At 35.9% G+C, this 24,786-nt stretch overlaps 1 protein-coding gene across 1 annotated transcript; it reads left to right on the plus strand.

The window, feature by feature from the left end:
• Window positions 1–24,001, plus strand: LOC120332308 (autophagy-related protein 9A-like). The gene is made up of 19 exons (XM_039399526.2): window positions 1–136; window positions 903–1,011; window positions 2,159–2,299; window positions 2,728–2,869; window positions 5,244–5,359; window positions 8,064–8,241; window positions 8,392–8,603; window positions 9,403–9,513; window positions 11,099–11,174; window positions 11,598–11,672; window positions 11,991–12,125; window positions 12,992–13,171; window positions 14,223–14,372; window positions 15,092–15,190; window positions 15,685–15,787; window positions 16,284–16,472; window positions 16,761–16,954; window positions 17,967–18,488; window positions 19,745–24,001. The coding sequence occupies exons 1-19, from the start codon at window positions 19–21 to the stop codon at window positions 19,847–19,849; spliced, it is 2,955 nt and encodes a 984-aa protein (XP_039255460.2). The 5' UTR covers window positions 1–18; the 3' UTR covers window positions 19,850–24,001.
• The last annotated feature ends 785 nt before the right edge of the window (window positions 24,002–24,786 follow it).

Below are 24,786 nucleotides of genomic sequence, written 5' to 3' on the forward strand. Positions count from 1 at the left end.
TTTCCCGGGGAGATAAAAATGTCGAATTTAGAAACTAGTTATCGACGTTTGGATTCAACTGAAGAGGAAGATGGGGAGGGGGATTCCCCTCCTGATGGACAAGCATTTTTGGTTCATGTTCCTGATGGAAATAAAGGTATAATTTAGGATAATTTGTGGGTAGTTGGCATTACGGATAAAGAGTTAGACTTAACTGCTACTCATCTTGAGGTCAAACCCCATGCCCCCCGCGTCACCCGAGGTGTGATAAATTGGGTTGGCAATGTTAAACCGTGAAGATCCCGGATTTTCTGAAAAATAGCAGCTTCTAACATACCGCTAGATATTGGTGGCTAGTCGTACAGAGCCATGTTTGTATCAAAAGGCATAAATATCTGCCGTATATAAAAGAAATGAAAGAAAAAAATTATTGAGAGAATACCAAAACTGAATTAACTACCATTATGGATACATTTTTTTTTGCAAACTGAATCCGGCCATTTCTAACTAGGACACAGTATAGGAGTCAAAATTGATTTGATAGTTTTTGTTTTTTTTGGAATGGAACATATTCTGGAGAAAAATCAATTTCTGATCAAAATGTCCTAGATTGGTACTCCTTTTGTGTCTGTACCAGGTTAATTTTATTCCGATTTATTTTAGTTCTATTATGAGTCCGAGGAGTCGTGTTAGCCAAGTGAATATACTCCTGCCCATAAGTTTCAGTCCCTTTACACCACTTGATGTAAAATAGGCAAACAAAATTTTTGTACACATACTTCTGGAGTGCCTCTAGGTTACTGAAACATACACAAGTTCAAGTTGAATAATTTTTCTTCATTTTCGTAGGAGAAGTTTATTAGTTCTGTTTTTTGGCTCACCCTGTATTGATAGCCATTTTCATTAATCGTTTATTTTTTTAGCTCGTTGGCACCACATAGAAGACTTAGACGCATTCTTCACAAGGGTATATCAGTATCATCAAAATCATGGATTTGGATGTATGATGCTGCAACAGTGCTTTGAATTATTGTAAGTATATTAGATGCTTATATTTGTAAGTTCTCTTTCATAATAAATTTTTGTCTGTTTTGTCTGTCTCGACATTTTCAAATATCTGATGGTTTCAGAATCGAATCTAATATTTATTTAAAATCGAATCTTGAATACTTGAATAAAAAAATTTTCTCTTCTAATTACCGTAACTACCTCACCAATAGCTTTGAAATTTTCAGTGGCTAAGGATTGTATTTTTTGTTAGAAGGCTATTACTTTGCGTTAGTCGTTAAGTTTTGCGGTAAGTTTTGGATTTCGTGTCCATTTATTTGAGCATAGCTCTCTTATTATTATTGCCATACATATTTATACACGTGCTGCAAACTATTAAAAATCCAGAGTTCAAATACGCATATCACCAGCTGATAGCCATTCACTAGTAATTGAACAGGAAGCAGTAGTTTCCTACTTAATTGCAATAAAAAAAAGTTATAGTAATTATCTCTGCCTTTTTACGAACAAATTTTTTCGGCATCTTATTTCGTTTTGTGAGTTTTCATATTTCTTGGGAGCCTTCTCTCTCAATACCTAACTGAATCGTTTTTGTTTTCAATACATTCTCATTTTTAGCAATTGCAACAAAAAAAAAATTAAAATTAATTATCTCTGCCTTTTTATAAGTAAATTCTTTCAGTATCTTATTTTTTTATGTTTATTCATGAGTTTTCTTATTTCCTGAGAGCCCTTTTACTCAACTAACTGAATCGTTTTTGTTTCCAACACATTCTCAGGCAATTGCAATTACAAAAAACTCAAAAGTAATTATCTCTGCTTTTTTACCAATAAATTCTTCCTGTACCTTTTTTTATGTTTATTTGGATATTTTCCTATTTCTTCCCTTTCTCTCATTATCAACTAACTCAATTCAGTTGGTCAGTATTCTATTTTATCACATGTCGAAAACACACATTATACAAACATAATTAGGAAAGATAAAAAATGCATTTCAGTGTGAAGGGAGACGCGATAAACCATTGATTGTTATCGAGCAGCGTCACCTATGAGGGAGTAAGTCTAACATGGAATACTAACAAAAGCCAATCTTTATTAAGATAACTGAATAGTTTTTGTTTCCCTGTCATTTTTTTAGTTTCAACTAACTCATTCTATTTACTTTTTACAGTCAATTTGTCTTTGTAGTCGGATTCGCAGCATTTCTAGTTCGATGTGTGAAATATGATGTTTTATTCTATGATAAACCTATAAACGAGACTAAAGTTACACTCAGTGATGCTGTTTATACCGGGCACCAGTGCTCTAAAAGGTGGGTCTTTATAATTCACTCATTTGCTTGGTTAGAAATTTTTGCATCACATGTTGTTATGTTTCATCCAAGCAATGCCAAAAAAGTCATCATTGTAAAATGCTTGCCTGAGAAAAACTGACTTTGCTCAGATCAAATTTACAAAATAAAATTTATGAAAATGTTAAAAAAATTGAACTTTCATAGCCTATTAAACTGATTGGTGTTTTGGTTGTATTAAGATCATTTCTAACAGTTCGACTTACATTAGGTTAAATGTTTCATGCTTCATTCACAAGCATTGGATTTACACAAAGACACTCAAGTTGGCGATCTGTAAAGAATCTGCTCATCAGACTTCCCAACATTTTTCTTATGAAACTAATACACATCTGTCGAATTATTTTGAGAAAGACTAATTGTATTTAATTTATTTTGTTTAATTTCAGGATTGGGGAGAATGCCCTTCTTGTAATTGTTCTTTTCATAGCTGCTGTATTCTGGGGAGTTCGAGCTGTCAAAGTTTTGTACAATTTCTTCAGATTAACTGAGATTAGAGCTTTCTACTCTACAGCGTTGCGTATAAAACCGGTAAGAATCGCGTTTTTGATTTTTTTCTAGAGCAGGGTTTTAAATAGGGCCCTCGGCTGCTTTTGGGGGGCCAAGGATGTTTTTCAATAGATACTATTTGTAATGACTATCTTAATATACAGTAAAATGACTTAAAATTGTTCAACTCTTTGACTGTATTGCATTTATTTTTTAAAATTTTTATTTTTTTTTACTATTAAAAGTGAAAAATATATTAAATTATGTAGATGCTTTAAAAGCAAAATTAGTTATTTTCATAGAAGAGCAAGGTGCCACCGGTGTTTGCACTTTTTAGATGGGGGGTCAGGCATCGTCAATTACGCTGTAAATCTTGCTTTTACTTCAGAATAGTCTTGATAACAAACAATCCTGTATTTGAATATTCTTTAATATTATTCTTTGAATTACAGTTTAAATCTGAGGACCTTTTGGCTTTAAAACAAAGAAAACCGGTTGAAACACACCTGTTTGATACCAGTACAAGTGTCAAATCAATCAATTCAGTTATGAAGACAAAACGATGTCAATTTTATTGACAAATTAAAGGCCAAATTGATATTTATTGCGCTGTCTGAAGACTACCTCATAAATTCTAAAATTAAGAACTTTTTGTACAACAAATTCTCAGTAAGTTCTGAAATTTAAGAAGCAGTATTAATTATCCTTTCTAATAGGTGACAGAAACTGGTTCGAAAAATGCTTTAAGTTAAGTTTAAATTGATTTTCTATTGCCTTGAGGGCAATATAATATATCACAATGACAGTTTTTAAAATGAACATACCGGTAGAATGGTAGATCATAAAACAATATTTTCTAGGATTTGTGTTTTTTCATTCTGGTTTTATACAAGCATAGACTGATATAAAACAATGTTACTATTTGGGTTAGATGAAAAAATATCTAATTAAGGTCCATCTTGCTTATTAACTTGCAATCTCAAGTGCACCCGGGTGCAATCAACGTATGGCATCGGACACCGATGTCTCCTTCAGTTTGATTATTTCTATTTATTCAGCGGCGTTTGTTCCACAGTAGTATCCGGTGGAGCGTAACGATGTAAACAACATTAGTTTAAAATAAATTAAGTTTGATAAAAAAATATATTACCTTGAACGAACTGGTAGACATTTGTCTGTTTTAATAAAATTACTGATTCTATTCCTACTAAATATATGGTGTTATCATACAGCTCAGTAAGAATTGGAATCATTCCAGTTCCCAATTGTCTACCTAATTTATTGCGGCTTGGGTAAGAGGGGTCACAATTTGAACCCATATAACCTGCAATTCCCACACAGATAAGTCTAACGCTTTGATATGTAGGCCATCATACAGATTTTCAACAAAGAACCTCTAAAAGTTAAAGTATGTTTAATGATATGTGATTCATAAGGCTTACTGCACATTGACACCTGTATTTCTGGAATGTTTCGTCTGGTAAAGTTCAGTCTTCTTCATACATACATACATACATAATTGGGTAGTCCTGTAGTATGTGTACCAGGTTAGGATTAGTCCATAATTTTATTCCGATTTTCCTTATTTTAGTTTATTACGAGTGCAGGAACTGTCTGTGTTAGCCAAGTGCATATACCCCCTGCCCATAGGTTTTCAGTCCCTTTACACAACATGATGTAAAATAGGCGAACAAAATTAGTTACCTCCATGTCCATATTAGTACTCACACCTCTGGCACATAACTACACCAAGAAAGACACTTGTAACACTCAGAACAGTGATTTCTTAACTTTTATGGGTTGTGGCTCCTATTCGGAGGCTTTTAGCACTCATGGCCCCTGTTTATCATTCCAGTGTTGTTTATATTGTCATTTTAATTGGTAGATTCTAAATCCAATTTATTTCAAACAATTCATGCTCAACAAAGTGAAAACACCTAGTGAAATGAATGAAACTAAGAATAACGGGAGTTTTTTGTAAAGTGGAAAGTGAAATCGGTTTTGCACTTAGCCAACTGTTTCTTGGCCCCTTGGGAAACCTTGCGCTCTCGGTTGGGAGATTAATCATCTTCACTCTTGCTACAGCATTCTTGCATTATATGAATATGGATTCATAGACACAAAGCATAGAAGAAGGATAAATAGTCAGTCTTGCAGAAACCCAATCGATAACACATATATATCCAATAATTTCAAGTTGGATTGCGCGAAGCTAACTCCCAGTCCTTCCTCTGTGTCTTCATTCTAGTGGATCTGTATGTGTATAATGCAAAGATGCTGCAGCAGGAATAAACATGACCATACTATGAAATTCAAAAGTCCTGGTTCACACTGTCCTGCTGTCTTTATGTACATTTGTGTTAGCACGCGACAGGAGTTGCACAGTATATCCAATATGTTCTTTTTTCTATTTCAGGCAGATCTAGACAACATAACATGGCATGAAGTTCAACGCAGACTCATGATGGTGCAGTCAGACCAACAAATGTGTATCCATAAGCAGGATTTGACTGAACTTGATATATATAATAGGTAGGTGATAGTTTTGTTTTGGGGTTCGCTTTACTTTCCAAATCTAGATTATGGTAGTAGATGATACAAGTAGATTTGTAAAAAGCACAAAAGCGAATGACTGATCTAAAATTATATTTTTGACACTGTGGAATATTGAGAATGTATACATATAAGTACATATAAGCATACATATACATACATATATACCGTTATTAAAAGTGAAACATAACAATACCTGTTATCAATTTCATTTATTCTCTTCTGTAACCATTTGCTGTAATAGGTGCGTACGCCATGTTACGATTTGTATGGTCGGCTTATATGCGAATTTTTACAAATTTACTGTTTTAAGGCTGTTTTAGGGGTTGGCTTATATGCGGGGATATATGGAACTTTCTTTTCCTAAAATCAAGAATTTACTCAACTGTAAAGATTTTAAATTATGGGCAATCAAGTGGTCAGAGCAAAAAATTATGGTGTCTACAAAGTCTTGGAATTTTTTTAAATTCAAAGGGAATTTATCGCTACCATGTATTCTTTTGGTGCTCACAGATGTATTTAAATGTAGTAAAAATACTTAAACATTTACTGATTAAAACACAACAAACCCGGTTAAGATTTATTGAGTATTGACTTCATAACAAAATTGTAAAGCGACTTTATGGACACCCTGTATTTTATTGAGTTCCTAACGCTGTAAGAAATGAAAACCAATCACAAGTTTGTATTCTAATATATGCTTTGTTATCAACATTACTACATGTATATCTTCTCTATTTATATAACATGTCATTACTCATTCAGTCTACAATTTCTTAATCAATCAGCTGCCTTTGATTAAGCTCTATAATTAGCATAGCAAAATGTCACGAGGTCTTAATGATCATGTGTTGGTTAATCATACTTGCACTTGTCTAGTTTTCTGTTGCGTATATCCGCGCATTAAAACCCATCTGGCGTATTATCTGAACCCCTAAAAACGACCATGAAATGGTGAATTTGATAAAAATTCATATGTAAGACGACGCTACCTATTGTAACACCTATCACAGCAAATGGTTGCAAAAATGTATTAATGAAATGGATAACCATTATTGTTGTTTTACTTTCATTTATAACGGTAAGAAGTATCTCAAAATCATTCAAATTCATCCTCACCATCACTGTCAAAGTCCCCAAAGAGATATTTCCAGTCTAGAGTTATGCGCGTAGAAGTCAAATTTTTAGTGTCATCAGCTTTATTCGCATATAAGATGATCCCTTAGTAACACGATTTATTTGATGATGTTCCAAAAATATTATTAATTGGAAATTTGAGATCTGACGATATTGTTATGAGAATTAAGTTCAGTTATTCCTGTTGCAGTGTGTGCTACACTTTGGGGTTCTTTGTTTATATTCCGTCATTGTTACTTTGTTCTTTGTGTTGTGATCACTGATTGTCGTCAAGCGATTCGCCTGTATTAGTTAGAAGAACTGTTACAAGTATTAGATGGTGGTCCGATTAAGTTTGGCTATACTTAGTGAAGATAAATAAAAATAACATAATCTCTTTCTACGAAATATCAAGTAATATCATAAAGTATCATCAAGTATATCATAAATATAGTTGATATTTCGTGGAAAGAGATTATGTTATTTTTATTTATCTTCATAATACTATCTCAGTCACGGATCCTTGTGGCAACAGCCGCATACGGATCCGGAATAGAAAGTAAACAAGGAGAAAGGACCTGCAGTTCAATACACAATACCCTAGTACACCTCATATACTTAGTGACTCAATGTAATTATGTTGCACGTTCTTGTGTTAAGGGTAAGATGTGTTTTTAGTTTCTTATCAAAGCCTTAATTATGGTTATAATAAATAAACTGTCACAACAGGTATTCAACATTTTTATAGTGTGGCCTGAAAAAATAATATTGTAAACATATATGACGTGTACTGGTTCTATTCTCAAAACATTTGGTCTCATTTTTACTGTGAAGTCTGTGCTTGAAGGAAAGAAGATTACTTGTTAGTTGCTAGATTATTGTAATCTAGTATGCCTTCCTATATTAATTAATCATTATAATTTACTACTTGTGTATAATTAACGTAATAATTGGTGGATTATTGTAATCTAGTAATCTTTCCTGTATTAATTAATCATTAATCAAGCTTATCTATCAAATCTTTAATAATGACTTCAATTGCATATATCTTATATTGAACTTGTGAGTGATTAGGTGCCTGGCAATAGAAAATCTAAACCGACTGAATGACTTGCAAAATAAATTATATTTATGGCATTTCCTAAAACAAAATCAAGCATATGAATGCATTGCAGTCAGAGAATTGTACTAATCACATTTACTTTAATAATACAGTCGTCGTAAATGGTACCTTGTAAAGGTCTTTGAATCGCTCCTTATTCAATAAGTCCTGTTCTTAAATTAGACATTAGAAGTAAAAGGTAAATGCATTACATTCACAAAATTGAACAAATCTTAGTTTTTTAAAAATTTACTTCAAACTGATTTAGTCTTCACGAATGATACCTTGTGAAGGCTTTTGCTACACCCTTTTAGGCCACATTTAATATCTTAGCCAACAACATTATCTTAAAACCCCTTTTAACTAGTAAAAACAGTTTTAACCAGTTGAAACTTTACATTTTATCCATAAAACTTACAATTTGAAATTTAAAATAAAATTCAAATTTTATATATTTCATTTCAGAATTCTCAGATTCAAGAATTACATGATAGCCATGGTGAACAAGGAAGTGATACCGATGAAATATCGTGTCCCGATTCTAGGAGAATCTGTGTTCCTGACCCAAGGACTGAAGTTCAACATTGAACTTATCCTATTCTGGGGACCGTGGTCTCTCTTTGCAAATAATTATAATTTAAAAGTAAGTTTTTTGTAAAAGTAAGAGTTGGTGTCGGATTCTGATAGATTTGGAATCGACTATTTTCAATAATATTGTAAATTCTAGTAAAATATTATAGTGAAACTCAATCTTTTTGCTGATCTTTGACCCTAACTGTTTTCTTTTTTTCAGGAAGAATACAAACGCAGATCAAATCGAGAAGAACTTATAAGTCGTCTTGGTAACCAGATGTGGTGGGCTGGCTTCATTAATCTCTTGCTTTCTCCTGTTATCTTCGTGTGGCAGATTTTATACTCTTTCTTCAGTTACGCTGAAATTTTACGAAGGGAACCTGGAAGCTTTGGCGCCAGACGGTGGTCAATGTATTCAAGATTATATCTGAGGTGATATTTTGTTGTTTATGGTTATTTTACTTTTCTGTATTGCCTGGAAGAGACGAAATTTAATAAGACAGCCTCATCACTGATTGGTCCTCTGCGTTTTTCTTCTACTAAATCAGGAATAGTCAACCAGTTTCAGCCGTAGACATTTTTGTCATAGTCAAATGATAAAATATATAATTGTTATAAAAAAAAATTCAAAGCCATATTGCAACCAGTTTTGGTCAGATATCGAAATAGCTGATCAGTTAATTGTTCTCGATGCATGGGCATTGGATGAGTAGGGAGCTATTTTGGTAGTTGGGTACAGAGTCTGACTCTTGTCAATTCTAATTTTAAAAGACTGTGATCTTTGTGGTTTAGCATTGTCTGTGTGTTGGGCCAGGGGTGTGCAAAATTTTTTGTCGGTGGGCAATAAAACCAAATTAAACATCTGGCTGGGCCACACTAGAATGCGGAATGTGGCCATCACTTGGTATTAAGGGCATCAGGCAAAACGGCGACAGATTTACCGCGACTACAAGAGCAAAAAAAAAACATTATGTATTTTTACCATTGTGAGCACCTTTTTGCGCATAAACAATCTGATTGTTGACAAGGGCGACACTGAATGACTTTGGGAATCGGGTTGTGGCCCATCTGTCACCTGTTGCTCACCCTTGTATAAGCAAACAAAGTAATATCGGTACCTCGCCACAAACAAACACTGATACATGAATGACCAATTTATTACGATTTGGTTAAGTGGTGGACATTCTCGAAAGAACCAGAATTATTCCTATTTCATATTTTTCATTTTCAGGCATTTCAATGAGTTATCTCATGAATTCCAAGCCAGGTTGAACAGAGGATACAGTCCTTCAACAAAATATATGGATTCCTTCAATTCACCTGTGTTGACAATTGTTGCAAAGTGAGTAGAGGGTTAATGAAAATTTTGTCATTTTTCAAATTGATTTGTATATTACTTTTTACTTGCATATAATTTATTCGGTGCTCCTGTAGTGTGTGTACTAGGTTAGGGTTAGGTCATAATTTTATTCCGATTTTCCTTATTTTAGTTCTATTGCGAGTTTGTGGACTGTCTTTGTTAGTCAAGTGAATATACCTCCTGCCATAGGTTTCAGTCCCTTTATACAACTTGATGTAGGCGAACAAAATTAGTTACCTCCATATTGGTACACATACTTCTGGAGCGCCATTTATTCTAACTATTACTTATTATTTAACCTTTTCCTTATACAAACTTATTTATGCCTTTTTGTCCAAATATGGCTCTTTACAATCATCCGTTGATATCTATAGATACATACGGTGCTACTATTTTCAGAAGGACACTAGTTTTGCAAGCTCGGCATTGCCCACTCATTTTATTACATCTTAGGTGAGGGGGGGGGGCGAGTCGCTCATTTGTCCTGCAAAACAGTGTAATTTCCTCTTTCTATACTACTATTGCTTCCTGTCTATCAACATATACTAAGGAAATTTAACATAATAACAGGATTGTTTGTTAGTTTTAGTGGATTGTGCAGTGTGGCGCAAGACAAATATTATAGTATATCCAATTTTGATTTTTCCTGAACTATTATTTTTACTAAATATTTCAAATATATTAAAATACCAATCTAGGTTAATAAATGCTAATTATTCTTAAGCGCCCATGTAATTCCTTTCTGCAGTCTCTCACAAAAAAAATCTCTCGAAAGCTTGATTTAATTTGGATCTTGTACTTCCGTTGCCGAATATCCCACTTTATTATACATTTATGCCAGTGGTATCTTTATTACATTAATCCTCAAAACGGTACTCTCGTAGTATGTGTACCAGTTAGGGTTGGTTTTAGTCCGAGTTCAGGGACTGTCTGTTTTAGCCAAATGAATATACCCCCTGCCCATAGATTTCAGTCTCTATACACAATTTGATGTAAAGTAGGCAAACAAAATTGGGGGCTCCCGAAGTATGCGAACCAAGATGGCGGACATCGGAATGTAACATGTGTACTAGGTTAGGGTTAGGCCATAATGTTAGGTATAAATACTACAGGAGGCTCTTGGCTAGTCTTCGAACTGATAATAGGACTAAAATAAGGTAAATTGGAAAAAAATTATCGCCTAACCCTAACCTGTTACCCATGTTACGTTCCGATGTCCGCCATCTTGGTTCGCATACTTCGGGAGCACCCAAAATTGGTTATCTCCATATTGGTACACATACTTCTGGAGCGCTCTTTATAGCATTCGAACAATGAGCACTGGAATATTTGCGGCTTCATTATATACAACCCTCATTTCAAGAACATGGCTATATACTATACAGGATAGGATAAGAGTTACATATTTATCCCGGGAGAGAGGAAAGGCAATAAGACGGCTTATTCATATGGCGATCATATCGGAATACCGGGTGTCGCAAATTTATTTTTTAAGTTCTCACTCATGTTTGGCATGAATCATGGATTTGTGTGCGACTTTATTATATACACTTCTATTATATTTCAGAAACACTGCTTTCTTAGTTGGGTCTGTACTTGCCGTTCTTCTAGTCTTGACAGTCTGGGACGAAGATGTTCTCAGGGTTGGTAGAGAATATTATTTTGACTTCATTTCAACTAAGACTTAAAACGAAACTTTACTTGATCGAAACCAGGAATGACCAAACCAATTATACTTGTTCAATTGTATAAAACAAATATTTGGGGCGTAGTCGATCCTTTTTGGGATATTATTAACGATACCGTAATCTATGTGATTCAGTTGGTTTGATTTTTTTTTTACAGTTTTTAGGAATTAAAGGGGCTTTTTTGATCACACTGAGTTTTTAGTTTTTTGAATTTTTGGAATATTTTTCTAAATAGAATAATTCTAATTTAATCCCAAAAATAAGTATGGATTTGAATTATTTTTTCTTCTATATTAAAAAAATAAATTCCTAAATCTCTGAAAATTTCTGCACTTTACTTTCAATATTTTTTTACGGAATTTTTTGTATTCATTCCAGGTGGAACATGTTCTGACAACGATAACTCTTTGCACCATTATCGTTACAATCTGCCGATCTTTTATCCCTAAAGAGGTAAAACATTTGTTTGGAGTTTGCTCAGAAACTTTGTTATCTAAAAGCATAGACTGCCACTCTTTTTTGGCAAAATCTCCCATCTTATATTCCGTACGTTTTAAACCTTTCTCTCCCGATTTCTTATTCAGTTTTTACTTTTTTGTTTTTATCAATCATTTTATCGCCTTTTATTGTGATTATGGAGTCGAAATATACTTATTTTATCTAACTTATCTTATCATAAAGTGTACATTGAGCGGTTGAAAAGTTTTAACCCCACATGCCAACATACTAATTCGATACCTATCTTACTAACGTTTATCCGATATTTTTCAGAACGCAGTTTCATGCCCAGAACAGCTGATGAAAAAAGTTTTATCTCAAATACATTACGTGCCAAGCTCATGGCATGGTAGAGCTCATACCAACGAAGTCAGAAATCAGTTTGCACAACTGTTTCAATACAGAGCGGTAGGTAATATAATGTCTTGCGACTGTTCAGTTATGATTGTATTCAATTAGTAAGCGTTTGATAAACAGTGTCTCAACTATATGAAGTTGAACAGTGAAAAATCGTCAAAAACCACCAAAAACCTTGCAACATATTACATGAGTTGTTACATATTATTGGGTCTCCTCTCTAGGAGACAACGATTACCATTCGTTTAATATGTCTGTCTGTATGTCTAACTGTGGCGTCTAAACAGCTAGACAAATTTAGTTGAAATTTCTCTCATGGGTTATCACCCTAGTAATACACGTTTACCGACTAGTCGACTACTCATGCAAAAATGCCAATGCAGTGCTCAAAATAAGCTGGCTAATTCTGTAACCCAGTCACCATAGTATGCGGTGGTTATGGGTCTGCAATGTTTTCTGGATCATGGCCTTAATTTTCTTACCGAATGTATACCCTTCATTCTGTAACTCAGTCACCACTGTATACTGCTGTTATGAGTCTGTAATTTTGCATCGTGGTAACAATGTTTGTTGGAATATGAGACTCAAGTTCGAGCGGAGATAATTGTGGTGATTTGTGTCTTAAAATCTAGCAACACATTAAATAGTCATGACATTTGCGGTGCTGGCGTATACTACTCATCATTTAAAAGCATGGTGTTTTGATTTGAAAGTCATTCTTTGGTTCATGCTGCTTTAAGACGCTTGATTGACGTTTGAGCTAATAAAAGAGTAGTACTGTATGAGCTCGTTTATTTCTGTGTTTGGTTTGTCACAATAACAAGCACCTACTCCTTTTTGATGTATCCTATAGCAATTATTCTGTTTTGCCCATATATGCTTGTCTTTTTAATTAATCTTATTCCATTATTTCTCAGGTCTACATACTTGAAGAAGTCCTTTCTCCTTTGATAACTCCATTCTTACTAATGTTTCCCATGCGGAATCGAGCACCACGGATGATTGATTTCTTCCGTAATTTCACGGTTGACATAGCAGGAGTCGGCGATGTCTGCTCCTTTGCTCAGATGGATGTGAGAAGGCATGGAGATCCAAAGGTAATTTATTTGTGATATTTTGTCAGACTCTTTAGGCTATGCCTATTACTCCTTTATTCCGGACCATTATTCCTTTATAACAGTGGTCGGCAAACTGTGGACCGTCGAGCATTTTCTAGTGCAGTGTTTTTCAACCTTTTTCGAGCCAAGGCACACTTTTTTCAGTGAGAAAATCCTGCGGCACACCACCAGCTGAAAATATGGGGAAAAGACCTAATATTCACAATATAAGTGTTATATTGTTAATATAAGATTTTTAACATTGAAGAAAGATGTTGAATAGGACAACCTGAATAGTAATCAAATAAAAACAAAGACAAAAAAAAATCGCCACTTGATGCTGCCACGGTCTGATATAGAACAGTACTACATGATTACTCTGCCGGGCGCTACACCGCATAGACACACAACTTGAAGAATTTCCCACGGCACCCTTGACAATATTTAACGGCACACCGGTGTGCCGCGGCACCCCGGTTGAAAAACACTGTTCTAGTGGACCACCAATAAATTTTAATTATGACACTGATACACAAGAAAGTTCTATAAATCCAATATTACATTTTTTTGCCAAATGGTTGTTGTTTATATATCAAACGATCATACATAACGTTCATTTCAACTAAACAAATGAGAATATCGGTCAGAGAGCGAAGACTTATCGATCGAAAGTGTGGGCATCCCCAAAAACAGCGCTCTCACTCCATAGTGACACCTTGTGTCCCATCACTAATTAATAACTCGCTAAATCAATAGGCTTCTGGTCCGAGATATGATGAATGAACATGCAAAATCTGGAGCAGATTCAATCTCGCTTTCATGAGATATCGCGTGCATCTAACAGACAGACAAACAGACAAATACCTATCAACATACTCACCGATTAACATCGATAAGTAATTAGATGTTCCTTAAAAAGTTCATTGCGCGGTTAAATTTAAAATTTCCAACGAAATTGTTGGGCCTTGAAATCTTTTTCATTTTACTATTTGGGCCTCACTTGAAAACTTTGATGGCCATTGCTTTATGATCTTTTGAATTCTTTTTCCAGTGGCAAGTAACTGATGAACCAGAGGCTCCAACTCAGCCAGCTTTTATAGCAGAGGGTGGAAAGATAGAACTGTCTCTCATGCATTTTGCTGTCACTAATCCAAAATGGAGACCACCACAACAAGAGAATAAATTTCTCAATGATTTGAAGGTATTGTATGATTTGTAAAACAATCTTTTCAATTTTGATGGGGATCTCTGATCAATCAAGTTTATTTTTTTCCAACCAGTAAAAATAAATAAACAACACAGGCATAAATTACGAGAAAGTAATAAAGTACACAGTTTTACTAAGGAAGGGAACCGGCGGGGAACCAAAGCTGTTTAATATTTCCTAACCAGATAAGTCTTCGGGCTCTCCTGAAAAAGCCTTTGTTTAAAAAAAATGTTTTAAAATGGGAAAATTCTAAAACAAATATTTCTGCCTTTTTTAGATTGAGAGACATCAAAAATGAATAAAATAATTATATTCATAATTAGCGGCAATAGCCAGGAATTTTTAAATGGCGGGAATTCTGAAATTTCTAATTGCAGAGTTGGACTGCAACAGCGAGTAGGTCTAGCCGGAGGCCGAAAAACGTGGGAATATCTTCAGGGTCTAAAAAGGGTTTCAAACTATAAAAAATTGCTTTGTATGATACAAATAAAATTGGGAGGGGAGGGGTGAGCCGCAGACCCTCCTGGGTACGTCCCTGTTCACAGCTTTAGTTAAATTGTTACACCTCGGGGTGGGCATATTTGCAACCAATGTTCCACTGAACTTCGAGTGGTCGCTTATTCAGATCTTTGCAAATGTTGTATACAAACACATTTAGTCTTAAGAATTCTTTCTATGTTGCTGTTTAATATTTCTATCTTTTTTACCCTCAGACACAAGCTCATAGAGATGCTCTATTACTCAGTAGAAATGATGCTGTGCAGAATCCATTGCTAACTTCACTACAATCACTGGGATCCATCGGTCTGCCGGTGAGTGTGTTTGTTTAAATTATAATAGTTAGGGAAGACTGCTTAATCATATGGTGAACCACAGCCTCTCGTTTGGACCGCCTTTGTCTGATATGGGATTAGTTAACTAGTTATTGGTTTTGGAAGCTTGGCCTTGATGGTGAAGGAAGTCATAACTGACCAGCGGTTATGTGTACCACCCTATGGTGATGAGGAGTTCAGTAATCACGCACATCATTAACCCTGCATGGAATTCAAACCTGGAACCCACACAGGGTAATAAGATGTCCAATGGCGAGCGTATTCCTAATGTGTATCACTTTGCGCCACACCGTCGAGCCGGTAATTGTTACTGTTAACTTCTTTTTTAGTGTAGAGATGGTCGAAGGTCAAAACCATAAGATCCAACATAAATACAATCTGAAATAACATTTTCAAATACTTACATGCAGCTTATAAAGTTTGAGAACCACTGTTTTAATCAATCCTACTCGTATTATTGTTTTCAATTCCAGCAAGCCAGTTTTCTCCATCACCCGGGCATAAGTATGATGAGTACCTTGTCACCACAACAACCTACTGTAGCAATGCAACAACAACATTCTACAATACAAGAATGTAAGTACGCAATGCTTCCTAGTTTCAACCTATATTATGTTTCGTAGTTTTGAGTCAAACGTAGCCCCAGGGTTCTGCGAGAAAAACCTAGGGGTTATGTGAGCTATTTGTTTGCTTAAAATACTGACTTGGCTAATTAGGTAACTGTCCAAAGAAGCGATAGCGCATTAATGAAGTTTGACAACGGTAGCGGTAATTCAAATATGACATCTACAAGTTCCAATAGACAATGCCATAGTTTAATTATAGCGTTGTTGCTACATTTCGATACTTTATTAATAAGTTTGTCAAGTGTCAAATTTGTGGGGTTCTGTAAATAACAAAGATGGGTTGAACTCAGGTTGTGTAACAGGTTAGGGTTCAGGTTGTGCGACATCTTGGTGCACATACTTCAGGAGTACCCCCATTTCTCTATGCCCTCTTCCTCAGAATAATTCTTAGAATAGACACAATTGAAAAAATCATATTTATTGTTTTATTGTTATTATTTCACCAGCTATTCCACCAGAAAGCTTGACATATGAGGAGTCCATGATGACATCATCATTTCCACGGCAACAACAAACAACAACAGAAAGTCGAAAACAACCAAGAAAACCTCGTCTGGTAGGAGGGTCACAACATGAAGGAAGTATGGAAGAGAGTGGATTAGGATTAATAACAAGTGTTATAAATGGCCAGCAAGGTGGGTGTGTGTGGATGTTTCCATGACCCTTGACCCCAGAAAATCTCTCCCAATACTTTATTTACTGTTGCGAAATTTTTATGCTTAATTTAAGATTGTTTCGTCATTGTTGACCCATTGCCGATTAGTTTTGTTCTCCTACCTAAATCAAATTTATTTTGGTTGGGGTTACAGAGACTGTATGAAGTGAGAGGCATGAAAAACGTAAAATAAAAAAATGGTATATCAATTGCAATAATTTTTAAACTTATTCAATTTATTTTGAATCTGTACAATTTTCCATCCCAGGCCTTCCTGTCAACACCACTGATATGCAGCAATCAACACGCCCTTCACAGCATGCAGTATTTGGCAGTATGATTGGTGGAGATATTGGAGGCGGGTCAGTTTTCAGCCAATCACGAGGATTTGAACTAACAGAACAATCAATGGTCGAATTAGCTCCGGTTGAAATGGGAATAAGTGCTTTATATATGCATGAGGTAGAATTTTTACAGATTTATATTTTTTAAATTTGTTTTATATAATTGAGTAACGTAATCCTAACTAGCCCATTTTGCTCAGTCAGCCAGGCTCCGAATAGGTTCGAGTTTGATTGAAAAGATGCTAAATAACTCTTTAAATGATAAAGTTTGTCGACCAGTGTGCTAAGCCCTAGAAAAACGCTCGCCACCGCACCTTTGATTACCCTGCCTGGGTTCACAGGTAGGAATCTCTTTGAGATCAATATGTTCGAGAGGGTTGCTGGACTCCTCGCTGCCGTGAGGTGCTGTTACGGCTTTCTCAACTATTAAGTCCATGCATGAGAAACTAATCTCAAACCAGTCCCTGTCGGACACCAGGTATGTATTAGAGATGCATCGACCTTATGGTGGATGAAGTTGTGAACCAGTGACAGCAATTCACTCACGTTTAATTATTCTTCATTGGACCTGTGAACTCACTCAGGTTAATCGATAAAGAAGTTCGGAAATAATTGATGTGCGCTGTTACATCGATACTCCCGTAGTGTGTGTACCATGTTAGGTTTAGGCCAATAATTTTATTCCGATTTTCCTTATTTTGGTTCTATTACGAGTTCGAGGACTGTCTGTGTTAGCCAAGTGAATATCATCCCCCCTGCCAATAGTTCCTTTACACAACTTGATGTAAAATAGACAGACAAAATTTGTTTCCTCCATATTTGCACACATACTTCTGGAGCGCCCTTACATCAGTGTAGTCAAAAATGCCAAGCTCTGCTCACGACTGGTTAAATAGCTTCCAAAATATATACCTACGTCTTTCCATTTTATCCTGTTCCTACATTGTACGAATCGTTGTGGCCTCACCGAAGCCTCTTGCGGTTAAAGAGGACAATTGAATGACCATTGAATTATTCCATGACGCCAATATTGTCCTTGTCCAATACGGCTCCAAGTTAATGATATGTTTAAAGTTGTGGTCGAAATGTTCGTTAATCTTTTTGACTTCTTCATATTTTTCTTATTTCAGCTTTACCATAATAAAATGGTCCAAGCAGACAGAACGGCAAACTGGGAATCTGTGGCTGACAATTTGCGATCTGGGAGTTACCATAGCGATAACAGCAATGCAGGGCCATCTAGTGGACAATACAACACTCCTAGTGGACAATATGGTGCTTCTAGTGTCGACCCAAGTCGGCCATTATTGCAAATAAATCAAGAAAATTCTCGGCCTCGAACTGGGAGTCAAAATTATAACACTTTGAACGCTTTTGGGGGTAACCAGACCCAACAAACTCATTTTGGGGGGTACCAGGACCCTCAAAAAAGTGACTCCACGCATAATCACCACCAGCAACCTTTTATGGCAATGGGTCATGGTAATACTGTACCTGTGAGGACTTCTTATTCTGACACTGCAGTGACCCATGGGTCACAAGGTCAAAGGACAACGGGAAGTGTACTTCAGGAAGTCGGTGCAACTGAAAATATTGACCTGGACTCTGATAGTGACGAAGCTCCACAAGAATTTCATTTGCCAGTTGAACAGGTGAGAGGTGTTGTGATTTCCCTTTTTAATTTCTATTAAGCATCTCTCAGCGCAGTAGTTCCCAAAATTTTTATGGTATATATTTCTCCCACTGTTTATTTTGTAACCATCATTCCTTCCTCAGTATTGATAAAAGCTCTGTTACGTTATTTGATCAATTTTGAAACGATTCTTACCTAGTGTTAATAACACACAACCTGGACTTTTGTACAGTTTAAATCAGGCGTGTGCAACAGACTGCCCGATGGCCATAACCCTCCAAGCCATTCAGTGTGGCTTCCCCATCGAGTATCAAATCCTAACCTGACAGTTTATATGTTTAAAAAGGTGATTACACGAATAAAAATACATAATGTTTTTGCTCTCGTTGCTGAGTTAAATCTTTCGTTATTCTGCTTCGCGCCTTTATTACTGTAATGTTAAGTGATAGCTGCATTCTGCATTTTTATGAGGTGGAGCTTGATGTCTGAAGTTGGTTATATGGCCCATCGAGAAAAAAGGTTTCTAACCCCTGGTTTCAATAGTTTATTATATGTGTATAGATAGTTTTTTGATTGATACTAAATTAGGGTCACCATATTTAAAAAAGCAAAATTCCGGACAGTGCATGACTATTTTCATGACCTTGTAGCAAAAAATATGCGCACGGTACTAAATAACAATGTTTTGTATTAGCAGTGTGCACAGTACGATAGCAGATGCAGTAAAATCCTGAATTCTGGACATTTGAGCATTTTTTAAATTCTTCCCGGACGCAAAATTTAACCCTAAATTCTGGACGGTATGGCAACCCTATACTAAATGCTACAAGCAAATGCAATGTAAACTATTCTCCCCCAAAACAATGTAATTCCTGCTGCTCTCTGCAATCAGCACTCACATATTACATGAAAAATATAATTCTAGAACAGTCACCCAGGGGTGTGTAACCTTTGACCTGCAGCTGCAGGCCACAAAGAAAAATTGTGCGGCCCGCGGAGAAGTGCCAGTTTTAAATGGGATGCGGCCCGCGAAGACGATTTTTTAATTTAGTTTAATCTGGCACATGCGTGCCTATAAATGAGTCCAATTCATTATCTATGCGTGGCGTTATGATCAATAACCAAAATTTTTCCGCCTGAATCTTCTAGAAAGCCTATGCTGAATGAAGGTGCGGCCCGAAGTTTCACTCGATTATTGTATCTGGCCCTCCTGTTGCACATCCCTGCACCAAACTATTGCTACACTTACTGAAGTTCAATTCTCTTCTTGTACAGGATTCTCCTCGGCTAGGAGATTTGCCATCTCTTGGTGCTCCACCTAATTATGAAGACAACGGAAATATGGAAAACAGTGGGGGTTACCAACCCCCTCAGGCCTGAACTAGGATTATATTGTTGTATTCAGCGATAAATTCTGAGTGTTTCTGATAGAGGGCTAAAACTGAGTAATTAGCTATTAATTCAAAGCAGTGGTTCCCAAACTTTATTGACCGCGGGCCTAAATTAGAATCCGCAGGATGTTCACGAGCCGAAAAAAAAAGGTTTGTTTGACTCATAATAACGCTTTATGTCGTATTGCTTCAGAACTGGAATATTTCGTTCGACAAATCGCTTGAGTTTGATTCTTCTCAATACAAAAATACAAGTCTTCTTCGATCCTTTCTTATGGCTTTTATCTTTTTTATGGCTGAAAACCAAATTACTGCCTATGTGATCCTAACACCGGTACGTATAATTGAGATACTTATATAATCGAAATGCTATGATAAACACGAGCTTAAACTGTGATAATGACGTAACAATTGGAGGTTTTTAGATTGCAAAAAGGTAGAAACAAAATCTGTTTCACAATTCCACTTAAGCTCGACAGGGCCATTTTAAATCATTACTTGGGCCGGATTTGCCCTGCGGGCCGCGGTTTTGGAACCCCTGATTTAAAGTCGGTGAACCCGCAGTATTTGATCACTTTTGGGTTTTCACGACTGCGACTCTCCTGCAAGGCCTTAATATTGAATATACAGTATTCTGTATTGGGTCATATTTAATATGTTTAAAGCACTTCTTAAGTGTGGGCTTGAGTGTCCCACTTATTTTTTTCCTCGAGTAATCAGTTCTATTTTGGGCTATTTCTATTTCATATTTGTCATAGGAAAATTCTGTGTGGGTAAGAGTACAAGGTCATATGAGGTGCGGCTAAAATGGAACGGGACTGACGTCACAGATTGCGCAACACGATTAACCATCGGTAATCAACACTTTTGCAGTGTGGCGTAATATGTGTTCTTTGTTTAACAGCTGTTTTGACACAATATCGCAATTATTTTTGCTTTTCAGGATCCATAAGTGAATGTGATAAATTTCTTGTTGAAAAAAAATGCTGTGCGAGGTCTGATTGAGTTTTTTGGCGATAGGGGATTCAATTGCAGAATGACGATTGAGCAAAGAATTAACATTAAATTTTGTGTCAAGCTTGGAAAAATCGTTAGTTTTTTGCTCCTCAGTCAACTCAAGAGCCTTTGGCATCATTTTGGCACACACCTTTCGCATTCCCAAAGTGTCAACCAAAATGGTGCGGACCGTTTCTTTGTCCATCTCAATTTTGTTGGCAATGACGCGAATTGTTAAGCGACGGTCACTGCGAACCAACTGCCAAACCTTTTCGATGTTGGTATCAGTAGTGGACGTGCAAGGCCTCCCTGACCTCGGATCATCCTCCACATCCTCCCCACCTTCCACAAATCGCTTGTGCCATTCAAAAACTCTTGTTCTGGACATGGAAGAATCTCCATAAACATCAGGCAACATCTACAAAGTCTCAGTCGCCGTTTTTCCAAGTTTGACACAAAATTTATTGTTTATTCTTTGCTCAGTCGTCATTCTTTAATTGAACCCCCTATCGCCAAAAAACTCAATCAGACCTCGCACAGCATTTTTTTCAACAAGAAATTTATCACATTCACTTATGGATCCTGAAAAGCAAAAATTATTGCGATATTGTGTCAAAACAGCTGTTAAACAAAGAACACATATTACGCCACACTGCAAAAGTGTTGATTACCGATGGTTAATCGTGTTGCGCAATCTGTGACGTCAGTCCCGTTTCTTTTTAGCCGCACCTCGTATATCTCTGATTCAATAACAGATTCCACCGACAATTAAAACCTCATCCTGTTGAAATGTTCCTACCGCAGTTGCTAGTATTATATCTGTATGTGCGCTATAGTTCCATATGATCGCAAATTTAAACCAGCCTTACCTTTTCAAACTGTCTGCTACAAAGCTTTCAAAGTTTCCTTTCCACATTTGAAGGAAGTTCCAATTTTTGTTCATATCTTTAATTGCGCTTTAGTTTTACGTGTGTGTGACATACAGTTGAAATCTTTATCAGCCAAAATGTTTCTTGCAGCTAATGACATTTCGTATGGATTCATACAAGCAAAAGCATTTCAAACCTCTCTTGAGTTTTTTTGCTTTTGAAAGGAGTTTCTATTTTGTTCATGTCTCCTCTCTTAAATTGTTAAGTTATATAGGGTGTCCATGAAGTCTCATTACATTTTTTTTCACATTTTGCAAAGGGAATTTACCCATACGATATATTGTTTTGTCTCAAAACTGTCTCAAAAGTTTTTTCTCTATTTTTATTGTGTTCATGCCCTTTTTTAATATCATTTGTTCAAATTTTATTATGATGTACTTTTTATTTTATATTTGTTTTGTTTCATCTAAAGATGACCCCTGTAATAATTGCGCTTTAAAGTAAGTGTTAAGATGCAGATCATAGAGAGCAAGCAGTCCCTTTTATTTGATTAACTGTGTCCATTAGGCATACTATCTGCTAAGTATCGTAGACAAATTAAGATTTTGAACCAATGACTCTTTTCAAATAATCTTATCTAATTCATCTATCCCTGACATGGGCAAACCATGGTACACGGGCCAAATCCGGCCACTTGGGTAATTCATCTGGCCCGCCTGATGCTGCCACAACCAAACTGAAACCAAATTTTGATGTTTAAGCTAAACAATAGCTTGGGGAAGCTTCGCTCCCGAAGTATGCGAACCAAGAAGGCGGAGATCAGAATGTAATATGTGTACTAGGTTAGGGTTAGGCCATAATTTTAGATATAAATACTACGGGAGGCTCTTGGCTAGGCTTCGAACTGATAATAGGACTAAAATAAGGAAAATTGGAAAAAAATTATCGCCTAACCCTAACCTGTTACCCATGTTACGTTCCGATGTCCGCCATCTTGGTTCGCATACTTCGGGTGCACCTTGAGGAATTTGTTGAAACTGCAATTACATTCTGTTTTGGCACGGCTCATTGTTTTACACTTTTGCTTTTGTAATACCGTAAATATTGTTCATAAAATTCTTACGTCACACTTACATGGCCCACAGGCGTAGGTGAGCAAAATTTATCCCAAGGTACCTTATTTCAGAAATAATGGTTTCATACATATCAGTGACAAGTTGTCTAGGGTCATGTTTTGAGCAAAAGTGATTTTTATTCTATTCTATTAAAAATCTTGCTAGCAACTACTCTCTTAAAGAGTTTTTCATATCGAATACATAGTAACTGCTTCTTCTTTGGGGCAATTCTATGTAAAGACACTTGGATCTGGCAACCCTCAGAAATTGCTTTCAAATTATTGGTGCCAATTGCTTCTACTTTAGAGAATTTTTTCTAAAAAAACTTAGATCTGGCAACCCTTAAAAATGCTTTTAATAATTGTTCTATGTTGTAATGCATGACACTGTGAGTTGTAGTATTAATATTGTAATATGGTTATCCCAACAGAATTTTGTTTAGCAGAATAAACAGGTTTGTTAAGCCTGGGATCAATTCTGTCAGACTATTTTAATTGTTCTAAAATTCAAAAATTCCGGGAATCTATCTCCTGGAAAACTGAATTTATTTATAGGAAGATTGAAATTCGCTTTTCTAATTCTTTAATACATATTTGATACTTACATTGGAAATGCTGGAATCTAAACTGTACGACCCTAGAATTTGGGGGGGAAATGCGTATTTTCGCTACTTTGTATTCGAATCAGGGGAAATCTTGTTTTCGCTCCTTGTAATCGAGGGATATTACTTTTTCTCAATCTCCTGTATTTATGGAAATATACTTTCTGCTGTTCCTTGTCTCTTAATCACGAGAAAATTTTACAATCTATAAAACGAAGTCACTCAAACTATTATATTATTATAAACAGATAATTATTTATTCTTAATTGCTCTATCTAAATTTTCTCTTATTTTAGTTGCGGTACTATCCTGCTATTGTGCGACAATTAATTTTTTGATCTGTTTAGTCCTCCATGGAATATTCCACGCAAACAAAATCTCAACCCTTATCTCTGGAGATTTTTACATGTTTTTTTGCGCGATGTCCGTTTCTGAGTAGGTTTCAAACATTGCTCTTATCTATGTGCTGGTATTACTGTAACATTGTTCTTGCTTGACCTGTTCCTATTTGCTATTTTATAAACAGAATTCAAGTTGAAGCATCTCTATGGTAGAGAGAAGTTTGTTATTGACATTCAGGGCTGGGCAGGCATGATTGTCGAGAGAGAGATCCAATTTTATTTGCGAGAGAATTGCAGGAATCCTCGCTGCCGTGGGTTGGTCGGTTACGGCTTCTGCCGCCACCAATTCCATGCATCTCCGGTATGCAGGGTATAGGGATGGGCAATGTAGAATAATTTACTATTCTAGAATAGTTAAATCGAATACCGAATCCTATTCTATTTTCTTACCTATTCAAATAGTGGGAATTTGGTGCTCCAGAAGTATGCCCACCAAGATGTCGCACAACCTGAATCCTAACCGGTACACACACACACTATGTTCAGGTTGTGCGCCATCTTGGTGCGCAAACTTCTGGAGGTCCGGGAATTTTCCTGATTGCTGGATTTAGATGTCAAAAAATTGGTAATGTATTACTATAAATCTATTATTTATTTGGAAAAATCCTTAACATTGGATTTGATCTGATACTAAACAGGCATTTCCCAGGACAATGAAATCTAAGAATATTACAATATTTTTGCCTTCAATTGTTCCAAATGTAGGTAATCTCTAAATACTAATATGCTAAATTAAGATACGCTTTAAACACTTTAATAGTAGGCGGTGTAATACAAAAATAAATATGACACGGCAGAAATGGCCCTACTCAAACTCAATACGTAACTATTTTCGCCAGATGTGGAATCTTTTTTTTTAAATTTATCGGCGAATAAAATTACTACAGACACTCGATCAAACGTGCGTCTATCTTGAACGATAGAAACGGACCGAGAAATATGTA

The sequence above is a fragment of the Styela clava genome, chromosome 13 (assembly GCF_964204865.1).
Source record: "Styela clava chromosome 13, kaStyClav1.hap1.2, whole genome shotgun sequence".
NCBI lineage: Eukaryota > Metazoa > Chordata > Ascidiacea > Stolidobranchia > Styelidae > Styela > Styela clava.